The 17,601-nt window shown below is 34.2% G+C and overlaps 2 protein-coding genes across 3 annotated transcripts; one reads left to right on the top strand and one right to left on the bottom strand.

The window, feature by feature from the left end:
• Positions 1-6,657: 6,657 nt before the first annotated feature.
• LOC139869290 (uncharacterized) lies at positions 6,658-11,225 on the bottom strand. The gene is made up of 10 exons (XM_071857603.1): positions 11,198-11,225; positions 11,042-11,154; positions 9,842-9,957; positions 9,223-9,550; positions 9,005-9,148; positions 8,335-8,736; positions 7,592-8,107; positions 7,274-7,507; positions 6,886-7,174; positions 6,658-6,731 (listed from the first exon to the last, which is right to left on the bottom strand). Exons 1-10 carry the CDS (start codon positions 11,223-11,225, stop codon positions 6,658-6,660), a joined length of 2,244 nt encoding a protein of 747 aa, XP_071713704.1.
• Positions 11,127-17,391, top strand: LOC139866778 (uncharacterized). 2 transcript variants are annotated; one of them, XM_071855068.1, is made up of 12 exons: positions 11,127-11,341; positions 11,528-11,717; positions 11,817-11,891; positions 12,007-12,113; positions 12,677-12,737; positions 12,983-13,042; positions 13,145-13,219; positions 13,351-13,506; positions 13,628-13,682; positions 13,896-14,018; positions 16,809-16,993; positions 17,089-17,391. In XM_071855068.1, the coding sequence occupies exons 1-12, from the start codon at positions 11,310-11,312 to the stop codon at positions 17,110-17,112; spliced, it is 1,143 nt and encodes a 380-aa protein (XP_071711169.1). In that variant the 5' UTR covers positions 11,127-11,309; the 3' UTR covers positions 17,113-17,391. The 2 variants fall into 2 exon arrangements, with proteins under 2 accessions (XP_071711169.1, XP_071711168.1); XM_071855067.1 differs by having other exon boundaries at positions 16,761-16,993; positions 17,089-17,388.
• The last annotated feature ends 210 nt before the right edge of the window (positions 17,392-17,601 follow it).

Genomic DNA, 17,601 nt, shown 5'->3' with positions numbered 1-17,601 from the left:
GAAATTATTGATATCGTTCAAAAATTTATTACATCACTGCGAAATTTAACGTTTATTCTTAAGGTATAAATATCTTTAATCAATCAACCCAAAATATTTCAAAAAATTCGTCATGAGTTAAATTAGGTCTTGGAACCGAAATTACTTTACCGAAAAGAGGGGCGCATATTTTTGATAATATTTGATTGATTAAAGTGGGATAAAAAGACAAAAAGATTTTTAATTTTATTTTTACCATGTTTTTAAAATTAATATTTAAACCTTAAATTAATATTGTAAACTTTATATAAACAATATTTTTAAAATTGTAAATATTTGAATTTTTAAATTAAGTTTGGTGTGAATTTTTAATTTTTAAAATATTGTGAATTTTAATTTTGAATTTTATATTTAAGTTGTGTGAATTTAAAAACAAAAATTTACTTTATCTCATTAAGTTAAGAATATGATTTTTAAAATTCATCGTAAGTTGAAGACTAGGTCTTTGAACCGAAATTGCTTTACCCGAGGGAGGGACGAGAACTTTTATTATCATTATTTTTAATCTTTTTGATTTAAAGTATGCAAAAAAAAAAAAAAAAAAAAAAAAAAATTAAAAAATCAAAAAATCTAAGCTTTTAAAACAATCGCTACAAAAAGACAAATTTTAAAATTTTGTCGAGGGACGGACTAGGGCATCATCCCGAAACAACCTCGTCTTAAAAAGAAACAAAATTTTTAAATTTTATTAAATTTTATGTTTTAAAAGTATAAGGTTTTTATAAAAAAAAAAAAAAAAAAAAAAAAAAAAAAAAAAAAACAAACAAAACCTGGAAAATACCCCCATGCGACTCGCATGGGGGAAAGGCATAATCCATGCGAGTCGCATGGCAGCCAAAAACTGGACAGGATCAAATTATCCAGCGAGCTGCTCTTTTTCATAAACACACATACACAAACACGAACCATCTCCAAAACCCTCTCAAAAATTCATCATTTTTCATCAAATTTCTTGCAAAACTTCACAATAATCATGCCTGGATTCAGTAGTCTCAACCCCTTCAGGAGAAAGAGAGCCGATACTGGAGGTTCAGGAGCATCATCGTCCAGGCAACCAGAGCCCGAACCGGAAATGTTTTATGAACAAGAACAACATATGCAACAAGAAGAAGAAGAACAGGAGGAGCAACATATTCCATATCACGATCAAGATCAATTATTCATGAATCAGTTTCGTCAATTCGCTCCACATCAAAGGATTCTGAGCTTAGACATTAATGAAGATCAGTTACACCCAAATCTGAGATTTGATCGATGTTGGATAGAGTATCCAGATTATCAAAAGAACATGCACATTCTCTACTTTAAGGTTGTTGAAATGCCAAGGGCAATTGACTGGGTACCTTTGGAAACAGTTGACCTTGCCGAACCGATTCAGGAATTATTGGTGCAAAGGTATGGTAATTCTCAGTTTAACGATTGGATGCGCCTATTTTCCATTCGTAGAACCATATATAGGGAATGGTGTATAGAATTACTTAGTACTATTAAGTTAAACAGTGATGTTAGGAGGATAGATGATAGAAGCTTTATTAGATTTCTGTTAGGTGGACGCATGTACAGAATGTCCATGATAGATTTAGCCAGGGCCTTACAGATTTACACCCCTGCTGAACTTTTGAGCCCCGACTGTAATAGCCTGATTGCCCAAGGAGAAAGGGTAGATAGGGAATTTGATATTAACGCTGTCTGGAGGCGTATGTCCCACTTTAATGAATTTCACGCCAGTGGAAATCATACATACTTAGATATAGACAGAGCTGAACTCCGGGTGATTCATAGATTCTTAGCAAACACAATTACACAAAGGGGTAGGAATAAGGAGAAATTGACCGTAAACGATTTGTTCTACCTCAAGTGTATTAGAGACCCGAGGAGTTTCGTTAACATTCCCTATTGTGTTGGTTATTATCTCGCTAATGTAGTTTCGGGGATGAAATCGGGGAGTATTATAGGTGGTGGTATTTTCATTACTCTCATTGGAGAGTATTTAGGTGTAGATAAGCACCAAGGGGGTCCAATGAACGAAATAGAGGACGGAGGTGAAACTATAAGTTCAAACCTTTATCACGGTGCAAGGGTATTATTGATGAGACGTGGTCGGGTATATCGATATGAGGGACCTCAGCGACAGGTAGAAAGAGGTGCGGATGACGAGATGGAGGAGGCGAACAACATTATAGGAGTTGTTCGGGAGACTGCTCTTGATTTAGGCGTTTGTATGGAGGATGAATACATGACGAACTATGATAGGCATATGCAGTACGAGGCATGGCAACGCCGGAATGACTACGAGCATTCCCGGCAACGAGAGCATGGCCGATGGGATTATCATCAGCGCCAAATTATAAGCCAGTTGCAGCCTGGCGAGATGTATTATCCGACCCGACCCGCATACTATCCCGCACATCAGCCAGAAATGAGACCACCCTATGATTCATATGATTATGACGCAGCATACCAGTTCACCTATAATCAGCCATGGAACCCGGACGCGAACATGAATTGGGATCCATATCCTAATTTTCCTCCTAACCCACCTCCTGATCAGTAGAGATAAGTTGGTAATTTTTATTTTTATTATTTTAAACACTTAACATTTTAATTACATTTATGTAATGTTTGATATTTCTATTATTATTGTGTACTAATATTTTTCTTATAGTTTGAAAGTGGGATGCCAAAGTTCCATTTCAAATTACATGTATGATTATATTTGTATTGTATGTATTCTATTTTATGCACAAAACAGGGTAAAACAAAGCGTTTTCAAAGACTGGCATTAAGTTCAGCAAAAGCAAGTAATTTTGACGACAATGATGCAAAATATATGTGAAATAACAACAAGACGGAATGAACAAATGACGTGCACCATTTATCATTCAGCAAACAAACGCCAATATATTTGGAAACTTTGGTAAAAATTTAATCATTTTCACACTAATCACCCTCAATAATTTAAATTGTTACTGATTTCTTGCAAATGAGGGCATTGCAAGATCTTAAGTGTGGGAAGGGGTTAAATTCTTTCGGATTTTAAAATTTTTACTTTATACACTTGGTTACCATTAAAAATACTAGTAAAGCAGTAGTTGTATTAGAATCTAGTGCTCTCTGATAAAAAAGAACAGCCCTAGTCTTATATACTGACTACCCAATTCTTGTAAAATTTTTCAAAATTTTCAATTAAATGAATTCAAAATCATGTTTATACATATTTATGAACGATAAAACTAGGTTTTAACACCGAAATTATTGTTACCTCGGAAAGGACATAAATTGAGAAACAAACTAAAATGTTAAAATTCATTTAAAATGGAATAGAGGACGATAAAAAGGAAAATAAAAGCCAAGTGTGGGAAAATTTACCGAATTATTTTAAACATATATCTGTAACAAATAAACTGAAAATACTTTTGCTTTGGACTAAACTAAACTGTTTTACCCAATGAAAGAAAAGAAGAGATGGATCTACACGATGAATCAATTCCATCATTAAAAGGAAGTAAAGTCTTCCGAAAAAGACACGCGCTTCTTGATTTAGGTCATGAAGTTGTCGTTCAGACCAGCTGTAGGTTGACGAAAAATCTAGAAAAGTCATCACTAAAATCAGCAGGAAATCCACGGACCTCAGCATTAAACAGGGTCGCCAAGTGGTCAGATTTATCCTAACCATGAGAAGGATTTATCTCGTACAATGGGGAGGCACCATGCAAATTAGCTGGATAAGACTAATGAATCAGATCCCCAGAAAGGATAATCTCCTTAAAGATTAAAAATCAGCTTTTAAGACTGATATTACTCAATCCTAGAGATTGACCTTAAAGATTGAGAATTCAAACTCATGGAATTCAATGATATCTAAACTCGAGCTTGAACGAGAAAATATTTTGATCAAAAATACAAACCGATTTGTTTTCTGAAAACCCAATTTTCAATGCGTTCATTACCATTGAACGTAAAATCCTAGGAATTCACCTGGAATTCACTAGGTCACCTGAACTAAATCGGGTGTCAACCGTAAGAACGGTGGTTGCATAGCATGGTCAAAGACAGGACCTTGTGCCAGACCGAAAAATTATAAGGGTGAGCTTTACTATTGCTCCTACCAAGGATAGTAATTGCGTCCGACACGTTATAGACCATAATCAAAAGCATGTCACGGGACATTGCCTTAACAGTTGCTTGTTCAACGCTTTCCTTTACAACCGGACGGTAGTTTGCCGAAAGGTAATATACGGAACAAGTAAACTGGACGTGTTGCTTTCCAAATACAAGGTTAGCAAGTGGGTGACACAAAACCGCAAGTTTTGAGCTAAAATTTTTAAATCTGAAACCCACCAAACCCACAAAAATATTTTGCAAACACCGGTAAAGGGTTATTCCGGAAAACTTATCTAGGGTAAAAACTAGATTTAATTTTCAAAAGATCAAATGTTTTAATAAAGATCCAATTTCCTTAATGGATCTAAATTTTTATAGTCATGTGGGACTGTAAACCATATCGTTACTACCATTGTTTATACCGCCGTATAGAAATCACTGATGTACAAAGTGTGAAGAATAAAGAAGTGATTCTAGTATTTCAATACGATATTGCTTGAGGACAAGCAACGCTCAAGTGTGGGAATATTTGATAATGCTAAAAACGAACATATATTTCATAGCATTATTCCTCAAGAAAGACAAGCTTTTAGTTGCAATTGTTCTATTTACAAGAGATATTCGTTTAAATAATAAAAGGTGAAGACAAAAGACAGATTCGACGAATTGAAGACGCAAACGACCAAAAAGCTCAAAAGTACAAAAGACAATAAAAAAGGTTCCAATTATTGATAAGAAACGTCTCGAAATCACAAAGAGTACAAGATTCAAAACGCAAAGTACAAAATATAAAATTGTACGCAAGGACGTCCGAAAATCCGGAACCGGGACCTGAGCCAAGAAGAAACGCCCGACGCAACGGACCAAAAATATCTAGTCTATTATGCACAAGAATATAATATAATATATATATAATTATATATAATTATATATTATATATATTATTATTATTATATTACGTCGGCAAGAAGAAAACAAATCAATTTGGCTGGATCCAGGGTGGCCATGCGACTCGCATGGCCAGAGGCACAAATCCATGCGAGTCGCATGGAGTGAGATTTCTGGTCAGGTCCTATATAAAGCCAGTTTTGTGCCGAGTTTTAAACATCTTTTTTCTTCCTCTTCATACGTAAATATATTTATATTTATAATTTATATTTTAATTTTAATTATAATTCTAATAATAAGGGTATGTTAGCGAATGTTGTAAGGGTGTAAGTCGAAATTCTGTCCGTGTAACGCTACGCTATTTTTAATCATTGTAAGTTATGTTCAACCTTTTTACATTAATGTCTCGTAGCTAAGTTATTATTATGCTTATTTAAAACGAAGTAATCATGATGTTGGGCTAATTACTAAAATTGGGTAATTGGGCTTTGTACCATAATTGGGGTTTGGACAAAAGAACGACACTTGTGGAAACTAGACTATGGGCTATTAATGGGCTTTATATTTGTTTAACTAAATGAAAGTTTGTTAATGTTAATATAAAGATTTACAATTGGGCGTCCCTATAAATTACCATATACACTCGATCGGACACGATGGGCGGGGTATTTATATGTACGAATAATCGTTCATTTAACCGGACACGGGAATGGATTAATAGCCACTAGAATAATTAAAACAGGGGTGAAATTACATTCAAGGGTAATTGGTGTAATTGTTAACAAAGTAGTAAAACCTTGGTTTACACGCAGTCGATAACCTGGTGTATTCATTAAACAAAGTATTAAAACCTTGTTACAATTCGAATCCCCAATTAGTTGGAATATTTAACTTCGGGTATAATAATAATTTGACAAGGACACTTGCAATTTATATTTATGACTGATGGACTGTTATGGACAAAAACCAGACGGACATATTAAATAACCCAGGACAAAGGACAATTAACCCATGGGCATAAAACTAAAATCAACACGTCAAACATCATGATTACGGAAGTTTAAATAAGCATAATTCTTTTATTTCATATTTAATTTCCTTTATTTTATATTTAATTGCACTTCTAATTATCGCACTTTTATTTATTGTTATTTAATCGCACTTTTAATTATCGTACTTTTTAATTATCGCAATTTTATTATTCGCAATTTCATTATCGTTATTTACTTTACGCTTTAATTTAAGTCTTGTATTTATTTTATATTTTACATTAGGTTTTAACTGCGACTAAAGTTTTAAAATCGACAAACCGGTCATTAAACGGTAAAAACCCCCCTTTATAATAATAATATTACTTATATATATATTTGTATTTTTATAAAAGTAAACTAATATAGCGTTGAGCTTTGTTCAAAGATCTCCCTGTGGAACGAACCGGACTTACTAAAAACTACACTACTGTACGATTAGGTACACTGCCTATAAGTGTTGTAGCAAGGTTTAAGTATATCCATTCTATAAATAAATAAATATCTTGTGTAAAATTGTATCGTATTTAATAGTTTTTCTAGTAAAATAATAACTATTTTATATACACCTCGTTCGACATCAGTGACTGTCAAAAGATTACAGTGGAGCATGTTCAACCTGATGACCTAATATGCCAACACAAACATTAGAGCTACCTTTTACAGTGGAGCCTGTTCAAAATACAATACCAACACAAACATTAGATCTACCTTTTACGTACTTCGATTCGAGATCTAAAGAATGTCTTCCCCATCCTATGTCTGTATTCTAATGCAACCTTCGCAGTATCTTTCTCGAATGGGTAGGTTAGCTGGCAAAACACACGCTCCATGTTTATGCAAACCCATACACCACAGTCACCGTAATATCCTGACTGCTGAGGTGAGTCGATATACGTAAATGTAGATGGCATCGAGACGTGTGGTGGAGGAGTGTAGTTAATTGCCCTCAAAAACTCTGGCAGACACTTACCCAACTCGGAAACATAATAAGCGCGGTGGTCAATTGACTTGTGCTTGACAAAACTATCGTAAATGACGACGGTGAAGTCCTTAAGATCAAGCACAATAAGCACCCAGTGATCCGCATCTTCCAAACATGTTGGGAATATGACCTACAATTAACGTTAGAAAGTTATACAGATAACTCTAATCTGAATGTATATGTCAATGTATATTTAAACTGTATATGTATATGTATTTGATATTGTAACCTTCTGACACTTCAACCAATGTGGGAAAGGGAGTCTCGATCCGTCTGCATAGCAAGTAATATTGGGATTGGTGTAATTCGGGTCAAGTGTTACACCCGTTTTAAAAATCCCCATCCAGTTAATCATGTCGACCGGCATGATCGTACATCTTTGGCGGTCCTTTAGTGGCTGAAAATCCATTTGATCTAAACGGTAGCTCCACCACAACAACATAGATCCCCAACCATTAATATTCTGAAATTAACAATCACTTAGTCAATCTCAAGTTAGCGGAGTTAAATGTCGACCACTTTAATAATAAGTTTATAAAACACTTACAAAGTTATCTAAGTAACCGCCTTCAAATTTGTTGCAGATCCGCTCCCAAAACTCGTCAGTGATGAATATAAATCCGTCGGATAGGCCCCGAACAAATACCGATAAGCACTCGTAATGTGGAGTCATCATCTCTTCCGGTGTCTTAGGGCCGTCCAGATTCCTTTCATCATGATATAATGTGGACGGGCCGGGATAGATAAGTCCAGACTTATGAATCAAATCGTCAATGATTTCTAGAATAACATTATCAGGCACTACCGGGGCACTCAGTCTCCCCGTCTTCTGTTGTTTTATCGGGATTTCTTTCTCTGGCATGTCAGGCTTTCTTTTAGCACCCTTTTTGATCATTTGTGACGGTGTAACGAAGGGAGACATCCTTGCCCGTGCAACCCGACGGTCCCTTTTGCTTCTCCTCACATAAACCGGTGAAGCAACCTTCACATTATCATACATATCTTTCTTGGTTGTCTGAACTTCAACATCTGACACATATCCACCAATGAAACCACCATCATCCTGTCACAGAAACACACAGCAGTAAGTCATCAGAAAGTCATCCATATAGTCGACCTTGACATGGGTCGACTATAGTATAAATGTATTATAGTCGACCTAGATAATGGTCGACTACAATGTAAACGTGGTGATAGTCGATCCAATGAAGGGTCGACTACAAATCTGCACACTGGACAGTTTATATAACTTACCAACTTGCTTAAATGAATTATATAATAAGAAATTACCTGCTCTTGTTGACGGATATGCTGTTGTAGGTTTTGTATCATAGAATGGAGTTTTAAAATCATTGTCTTGTGGTAGCCTCTAGAAACATATAAACTCTGCACTATCTTTAGTGTCTCACGTGTAACACGGATGCCAGCCTCAACCCGATCACTCATCTCCTTAATCTCCTTGGCATGTTTGTTTTCCTGGTCATCTAATCTCTTTGTCAAATTCTTAATCATATCCGTCAACTCCTTCTTCGTCTCATCATCAAATTTCTTCGGATCATCAACTTTCTTCACCGGTACTTTAGCATCGGGGTTCTTGAAATAGTTTGCACTAGCAACCCACCACTCACACTTAACCTCTGTCTTGGTGGGCCTCAAACGATTGAGAGGTCGTTCTTCGTCCGGGATATCATCCTGTCATACACATATACATATACACGTACATATACAGTTACATATACATGTACATATACATATACAGTTACAGTTACATATACATATACAGATACATATACAGTTACATATACAAATACAGATACATATACATATACATATACATATACATATACAGTTACATATACACATACATATACAGTTACATATACATATAGATATACACATACATATAAACATAACACATACATAAATATTTTGGCCCATATTTTGGTATAATTATACTCACCGGGAGTTGCATCAACTCAACGTACTCATTCCAGCCCATGACTTTCTTCTTCCGTTTCCAGTGGATTCCACGAGGTATGCCTTCACTTTCCGGCTTGAAAGCATATGCTTCTATTCGGTGTTTGTATGCCTCCCATATCCACATCTACAAACAAAAATCAAATTTGGTTAAATATGAAACATGTTAATTGCTTAAAATTCATAAGTACGGATTACTACCTTAAACGCCCAAGTGAAGCCGCTCAAATGGTATGTCATTACCCCCTTCCGGGTTTTATCTGCTACCCTCTCTTTATAAGGTACTAACACGTGATGCAAACTATTGTAAAGTTTGGTCCATAAGAAAGAACCCCACGGATACTTGTTCATCAACTCAAAGTCCTCTAATAAAAGAAGCATGTCATCGTTTACGCTATCCCGCAACTGCTTCCCAAGGAAGCATAAGTTAATTATCAACGCAATGGCGACTATGACCTTATCCTTGTCAGTTCCTTTCAACTCATCTTTAAAAAAGGCGTCGTGAAACTCCGAAAGATGACGTTGACCACTATGTCATTTAATAAAAATACGAGATGAAACCGAGTGGTCAAAATCCGACCTCTCTTGACCTATCCAATCTATAAAAGATGTAACTGGACCAAACCGCATCCCGGTAACCAAGCAAAACTCACGTCTACCACACCTAATGACATGGTCTCGGGTAACTCGAAACCATAGCTCTTATGGCTCCTCACATATTTCGCGTCCGTTGATTACAAACTTTTTCGGACGGTCAGTCTGATTCATTAATAAGCAATGTATGTATCCCGGATCATTGTCATCACACTTTATATCTAACCAACGACCGAAACACGCCTCTCTGAAAATCTTTGTCTGAGCCGGAGTGAGTTTGTTCTTAATCTCCCTTATAAGAGACATCTTGCTTCGAATGGTGACCTTGGCCTCGAACCAAACCTGTAATCAGACAATGATAATGTCATTATACATAAATGTTAATATACATACACATACATACAGGTACATACAATTGAAAAGCAAATACACTATAGTCGACCTTATTTTTGGTCGACTAAAGTTTTATTCAACTATAGGCGACCCAAAATGGGGTCGACTATAGTGTATGTTTTTGGAAGTCGACCCTTTGAATGGTCGAGTATGCAAGTGATCTTCTGACCTAAGGCATCCCCATAACCATATACAGATATATACACTTTAGCAAAAACAATGGGAGAATTGTATATCTATAGTTACATATACATATACATATACATATACATATACATATACATATACATATACATATACATATACATATACATATACATATACATATACATATACATATACATATACATATACATATACAATTACAGATACCTATCATATACTGACGTATACACACATACAAATACATCCATACACACATATATATAAATACAGGGACCCATACATAGATATACATATATACACATATATACACATACAGATAAACTAACATATACATACAACAACGAAATAGGTTTTACCTCAATATCTGACATCTTTGAAGGGAACTCTTGATTGAATCTAGGGACGAAATAGATACACTGACGATGGAATTAGGGTTTATCTACAAACTATTGAAGTGATCTCTTGATTGAATCTGCAATGAATGAGGGTTGATGAATCAGGTTTGAATCTGCAATGTTAGAGTTGAAATTTGAATTTTGTTATCCCAACTCGCTATTTCAGTGTCTTTTTGTATACTCGACCATCATTAAGGTCGCCCGTATTTTTTGGGGTCGAATATAGTGGTCGACCGATAGCCAACAGAAGTCGACCTTGCCAGTTATAAACGGTGGTCGACCACATTTAAATTTGGTGTGGTCGACCGGGTATAGAGGTAGTCGACCCAATGTGTGGTCGACTTAATGGTGTAAATAGACAATTTTTTTTCTAAAAATGTATTTTGGAATAAAACTTTTTAAAAAAGTGTATTTTGGGGAATTTCCCTTATTATTGCTGAGTAATTACGGAGTACTATTCAGAAACCAAATACCTTATACCCGACCCGACCCGACCCGACCCCCACGTCATTAACACGGATTATGACTGTTTCTACAGACCCACGAAGCTCTAAATTAACAAAATAACAACCGTGTTCAAGGAGATCTGTGACTGTTTTAAGAATTGAATATTTACTACTGATACACACACATCGCTAGGCTGCTTACGTCATCCATTTCTTTGTTTCAATATAACCTCGTATTCATCAATTCATCTTCTAATTACTCAGTTTTAATCTACAAAACCCCAAAAAAAGAAAGATGCTTGGTGATGCAGGGGAATCACCTTCTCGGTAATCAATCATTTCCTTCAATTTGGTTTTTCAATTTCATGAATCTTGTTTATTAATTACTGTAAAAATTCATACTTTTCCAACTATTGTGTAGTATATACTAATTTTATGCTAAAATTAGGTCAGAGTTAAAGTTGATGTCATTAATTACTGACATTGTTTGGGGAATATATAATATATATGTAGGTATGAGTTGTTGAGTATGGTGAAAAAACATTCAAATTTAATAGGAAAAACAGTGGTAGATGAACAAGATGCTTCTGATGTTGAAATGGATCAAAAGTTTTGGCATGATGTTTTGAATTTATATTTCATTGGTGGAAGGGATTTGAAGGAACAGCAAGATGATGATCTTTTATTCTTTGTCAGAAAAATGGTACCTTTTTTTACTTAGTTAACTATGTGTAATGAAATGCAATTGTGAATTGTTTATTAAATATGATGATGATGATGGCTGTGGCTCTTTTGGTTTTAGAGTACTCATGGGTATGGATTTAATGATAATCTTGAAGGAAACTCGCCTTATTTCGTACGCAGGTGGGCTGCTAAGGTAAATAAAGTGATAATTGGTTGTGGTTTAGGTTTAATTGTTAGTAAATTGAAAATGGTGTGTGTGTGTGTGTGTGTGTGTGTGTTGTGTTAAACTCTATGTTTCTGTTTTGCAGTTGGATGAGTTAGTTGGAGAGAGTTCGGTGATTGTTGATTGGAGGCGGTCGTTGTACTTGAATTTGATCGCCCATACTTCATATAGTGTTACAGTTGCAATTTGCAGGTAAATTATCATCTTCTTTACTATTTTCCATCCTAAATTTTGAAGTGTAAATACAACCAGTTAGTGTGGTAGTACTGTAGCATAGTTAAAACGAATAAATGCATTGTTAACTGTTTAATTGGCTTATTCAGTTATTTGACACCAGTAAATTATGTATATTTGATTATAGACCTATCATAGATGTATCTGCATATCCAATTTAAGAAAGAAACATCTGTGATTCTTCTCAGTATATAACAAAATGATAACCAAGATTAACAATCTTAATACCATAGTCGATTTAGTTACCATTCAATATTTATCATGATGCAGACTTGCACTATTGTGATTCTAGATTTGTAGAATGTTAAACGAAAAGAAAATACACAAAAGTTGCAAACAACGAATTAACTGATCTCCCAAGTTGGTTGACTTACATTATATCTGACCCACTAACAGTTAGTATAAAACACTGCAAAACCAAAACAAACAGTTTGTTTGTTATGAAATATGTAAACTTTCATTCAGACTCTTTTGCAATATTACCCCTTTTTATTGTTTCTAAAGAATATCATTTATTTCAGTCATCAGTCTCTTCAGAATCATCAGAATAATCAAGGAACCCCACTATCTCCTATATACAAGGTAGCTTCTATTTTGATTATTATATTCTCAAAAAAAAAAAAAAAAAAAAAAAAAACCTTGCAGATGATTAACGCCTATTTTAAAGGTTGACTAATTGTTGGTCTTTTGCATTGAGCTATCAACTGCTTCATAAAGATCCTTTGTATTCGAACTTTTAAGTTATATCTGGTCAAAAATTATTTCAATTCATGACTAACTTTCTATATAAAAGGTGTTCTTATACATTTTTATTAATGTGTTATCAGATTGTGAAAACTGTATATGCATCTCCAACCCGTGTTAATTTTCATTTGGACTCGAGAAAGGTAAAAAAAAATTATTATACCTTGAATGTTGTTCGTTGTGTTATCCTTTTAATCTGCTATGTGCTTTGAATATTGAAGAAATGGTGTTGTTTGTGTATCCAGGAAGTGGAGACAAAACCTGCATATCCAGATATATGTTTTGCAGTTGATGACTTTGATTCTACCTTCGATGCTGTGGTAAGTTTATTAGGACAGCGTAAAGATGTCAATTTATAAAATTTGTTTTATAGCAAGAAATTGGCTAACAATTTCATATAGTCATTTACTCATTTATAAGAATATGCTATTCAAGTCCTTCAATTTTTCAGGTTTTGACAGATACAGACCATTGTTATTGTGTCCTTCTAAATGCAGTTGGTGGGGCCGCATTTCCGGGTGAAAATCCACCACATGATAACAGTAGTTCTACTGAAAATACTGCTCCAAAACATAATGTTGATGATAAACAAAATAATAAAACTAAGGTACACTCATAACTGCTTGTTAAAATATCAAAAATACTATCTTTTATTTGCGCCTGACAGTTATTTACTTGTATTTCTGAAAACAAATAACTAAATCTATCGTTGTAATTTGTGATGGCAGCTTACTCTATTCTCAGGATTTGTCAGCTACCAAATGGTTCGTGAAGCGTATGATGGTAAATATTCATTAAATTCAGGGTGAATTGTTATGCTGCATAATGTTTATCTGTTCATATTATTGTTATTTTTTAAAATATCAAAATGGTCCATTTGTTATATAAACTTTCTTCAGTCACAAATTACAACGTTTCTAAAATTTTCATATTTAAAGCATAAGTATATATAAAGTACGTAATTTTATTTTCTTGATTTTTTTTAAATACGTATAGCCGGGAAGTCTGGATTTGGAAGCATATTGCCATTCGGTCATTCTCCTGGAAAACAAGACAGAATTTACATGAAAGGTCCTGGAGGTCGTGGGGAAGTTGAAGTTGCAGTTTCTGGCGTTGCGGGTATATATCGTTTATATGTTTATTTACCAAATTTCATGATATAAAGTAAATATCTTTCAATCCGTATAAGTTAATCTGCTACTAGGACCAGTGTTTTAAACGACAGCTGTATCAGTCGACTAGTCGGTTTGGTGACTAGCCCTTCCCGTTTCGACCAAAAAACGTCTAGTTAATCGTTCAACGATCAGGTCAAAGCAAGTCTGAGCCTGTTTGAGTCAGTCAACGTAAAGGTTGGTCAAAGTTGGGTCAAAATTCAATATTTTTTAATACTAAGATATTATATTATGTCCTATACATATGTTTTGAAATATTTACGTTTGATATATTTATGTGTAATATAATATATATATATATATATATATATATATATATATATATATATATAGTGGTAGGATCAAGAGGGAAGTAACCATTCGGGGGGAAGCAAAAACTTTTTTTTTCTTTTCGTTTTTTGAAAAAACTTTGTTCACGAACATTATAGATGAGATGAAAATATGAACATTTAGTAGAGACACTTTGTGATAAATGTTTTTATTTTGGAGGGAAAACGCTCGAAGAAGTAATATATAACAATTATCGTGTTTTTCGAGCGTATTTTGAGGTTTTAGCTATTGGGGTTTAGATATTAGGGTTTAGATATTAGGGTTTAGAAATTTAGGGTTTAGGGTTTAGATTTAGGGTTTAGATTTAGGATTTAGATTGAGTTTTTAACACGAACGGTTTAGAGTTTAGGGTTCATAAACCCAAAACACCAAACCCTAAACCCTAAACTCTAAATCGGGCTAAATTTTACTTCACAAAACATGAAGAAAAAAAACGTTCATATTCTTCACGAACAATATTATCTTGAATGTTATTTTTGTCGATCCTTTCCCGCCTAAATAATAACATTCATCACGAAGTGTCTCTTCTAAATGTTCATATTTTCGTGTGATCTTGATGCCGGAAAAAAAAAATTCAAAAAAAACGGAAAAAAAAAAAAAATTTGCTTCCCCCCCGATTGGTTACTTCCCTCTTGATCCTACCACTACATATATATATATATAGTGGTAGGATCAAGAGGGAAGTAACCAATCGGGGGGAAGCAAAAACTTTTTTTTTTGAAAAAACTTTGTTCACGAACATTATAGATGGGATGAAAATATGAACATTTAATAGAGACACTTTGTGATAAATGTTTTTATTTTGGCGGGAAAACGCTCGAAGAAGTAATATATAACAATTATCGTGTTTTTCGAGCGTATGTTGAGGTTTTAGCTATTGGGGTTTAGATATTAGGGTTTAGATATTAGGGTTTAGAAATTTAGGGTTTAGGGTTTAGATTTAGGATTTAGATTGAGTTTTTAATACTAACGGTTCAGGGTTTGGTGTTTTGGGTTTATGGAATAAACCCAAAACACCAAACCCTAAACCCTAAACTCTAAATCGGGCTAAATTTTACTTCACAAAACATGGAAGAAAAAAAACGTTCATATTCTTCACGAACAATATTATCTTGAATGTTATTTTTGTCGATCGTTTTCCCGCCTAAATAATAACATTCATCACGAAGTGTCTCTTCTAAATGTTCATATTTTCGTGTGATCTTGATGCCGGGAAATTTTTTTTCCAAAAAAACCGAAAAAATAAAAAAAAATTTTTGCTTCCCCCCAATTGGTTACTTCCCCATTGATCCTGCCCCTATATATATATATATATATATATATATATATATATATATATATATCGGGTCATAATCAAGAGGGAAACACTTTTTTGGGGGAAGTAAATTTTTTTAGTTTTTTCGAATTTTTTTTTTTTTTTAGACATCAAGTTTAGGTGAAAATATGAACATTTAAAAAAGACACTTTGTGATGAATGTTATTATTTAGGCGGGAAAACGATCGAAGAAATAATTGATAACATTCATCATGAGTAATGTTATTCCTAATAATATTTTTGGAACGTTGTTTTCTTTCATCTTATATGAAGTTTTTTTTCAAAATTTAGCCCGATTTAGGGTTTAGGGTTTAGTGTTTTGGGTTTAGTCCCTAAACTCTAAAGTCTAAACCGTTCGTGTTAAAAATTCAATCTAAACCCTAATTTCTAAACCCTAATAGCTAAACGCTAATTTTTAACCCCCTAATTTCTAAACCCTAATTTTTAAACCCTAAAAAAAACTCAGAAGCATAATATTACACATGATGCATGTTTTCATTTTTCTCTTCGAGCGTTTTCTCGCCAAAATTAATAACATTCATCACAAAGTGTCTTTTTTAAATGTTCATATTTTCATGTGATCTTGATGCCTGAAAATTTTTTTCGAAAAAAACGAAAAAAATTTGCATCCCCTCACTTCCCCCCAAAAAAGTGCTTCCCTCTTGATTAAATATCTCTCTCTATATATATATATATATACACACACACACGCACGCACACATTACTAAAAGTCAACGTTAGTCAACGTCCGACTCGACGGAATAATTGTTTCAAAGTCCCGATCGACTGGTCTCCGTCTTGTGGTCTCCGTCTTGTGTATATTTAGACAAGATAATACACTTGTCACTTGATAAATGGTTATAATACACGAGTAAATGGGTAAATGGCATCATATCATAAAACTGGACATAGAATCATAGATACAGGTTGGATATTTTGACCCATTTATTTTTGAATGGGTCAATTTGGGCTGTATCTTGTATATTTATCTTAACCCCCCCAATTTTATAACCTCTAATATGGACAATGATACTGGTATTTCAGACCAGAGCCTAGATGAATCGGGGCCCCACTCACCCTTACATATATCAGAAGGTGGATTCAAGATCGGGGCAATGGTTCGAAAAGCTGCATCTGTTGCACACGTGGCAGCAAAAAATGCATACGCAGCTGCTTCTAACACACGAAACTCAGATGGAGGGATGGTCCCACTCAAGTGTTGCCTTATGTCCATATCTCTGCCATGGGAACATATTGCTTCTGATCTTCTTTTCAAGGTATTAGCGATTAGCGATTAGCGCTAATAATCATTTTATAATCCAACATTATCTGTGTTCACTAAGTTGTTACTCTTGTACATGCTATTAATCAGGGAGGTGCACCAGTGAACTTGTAGGGTCCGTCGTTTCGTATCATTGAAGACGAAGTAATATACCGACTTTCATTTTCGTATCATTGAAGACGTTGTATATATATTGTAATCGTGTTGAGAATCCCAACTAGTTGAACGTTTCGGTTTATAAACTTTTTGAAGTTGGCCAAGCTTCTAAGTATCGTAATTGTATTAGCCGTAAACAAGTATTCAATTCATTTGTTACAAGTTTCGGTCCTTTCTTTGAGAGAAGCTCGTCGTAGTTTAATGTTTTTGCAACTCGTTTTTAGATTTATGACCTTGTTTATTACGGTATAAAACAAAGGTAAAAAATGTAGAAGGTTTTTCTCTATTCGGGTAATCTGTGAGAGTAAGTAACCCGTACTCTGAATGAATAGTTAGTTGCATGATGTGTTAATGACTAAGAGGCCAAATTGCAAATTGGCAACACGAGTGCATGTTTTATTAATTTGTATTTTTTTGTTCATTTATCCGAGGATAATGTAATCATTT

The sequence above is a fragment of the Rutidosis leptorrhynchoides genome, chromosome 9 (assembly GCF_046630445.1).
Source record: "Rutidosis leptorrhynchoides isolate AG116_Rl617_1_P2 chromosome 9, CSIRO_AGI_Rlap_v1, whole genome shotgun sequence".
Taxonomy (NCBI): domain Eukaryota; kingdom Viridiplantae; phylum Streptophyta; class Magnoliopsida; order Asterales; family Asteraceae; genus Rutidosis; species Rutidosis leptorrhynchoides.
The sequence above is the reverse complement of the archived record's forward strand: the minus strand, read 5'-3'. Positions and strand labels throughout refer to the sequence as shown.

Excerpts from the sequence above, each read along its gene's own strand:
- LOC139869290 (XM_071857603.1), bottom strand. The coding sequence starts at position 11,225 with ATGGATGACGTAAGCAGCCTAGCGATGT. Across the intron at positions 8,737-9,004 it reads TTGAGTTGATGCAACTCCCG|GATGATATCCCGGACGAAGA; the intron begins GTGAGTATAATT and ends TGTGTATGACAG. Across the intron at positions 7,175-7,273 it reads ATTGGTTGAAGTGTCAGAAG|GTCATATTCCCAACATGTTT; the intron begins GTTACAATATCA and ends CGTTAATTGTAG.
- LOC139866778 (XM_071855067.1), top strand. The coding sequence starts at position 11,310 with ATGCTTGGTGATGCAGGGGAATCACCTTCTCG. Across the intron at positions 12,114-12,676 it reads GTTACAGTTGCAATTTGCAG|TCATCAGTCTCTTCAGAATC; the intron begins GTAAATTATCAT and ends CATTTATTTCAG. Across the intron at positions 13,683-13,895 it reads GGTTCGTGAAGCGTATGATG|CCGGGAAGTCTGGATTTGGA; the intron begins GTAAATATTCAT and ends AAATACGTATAG.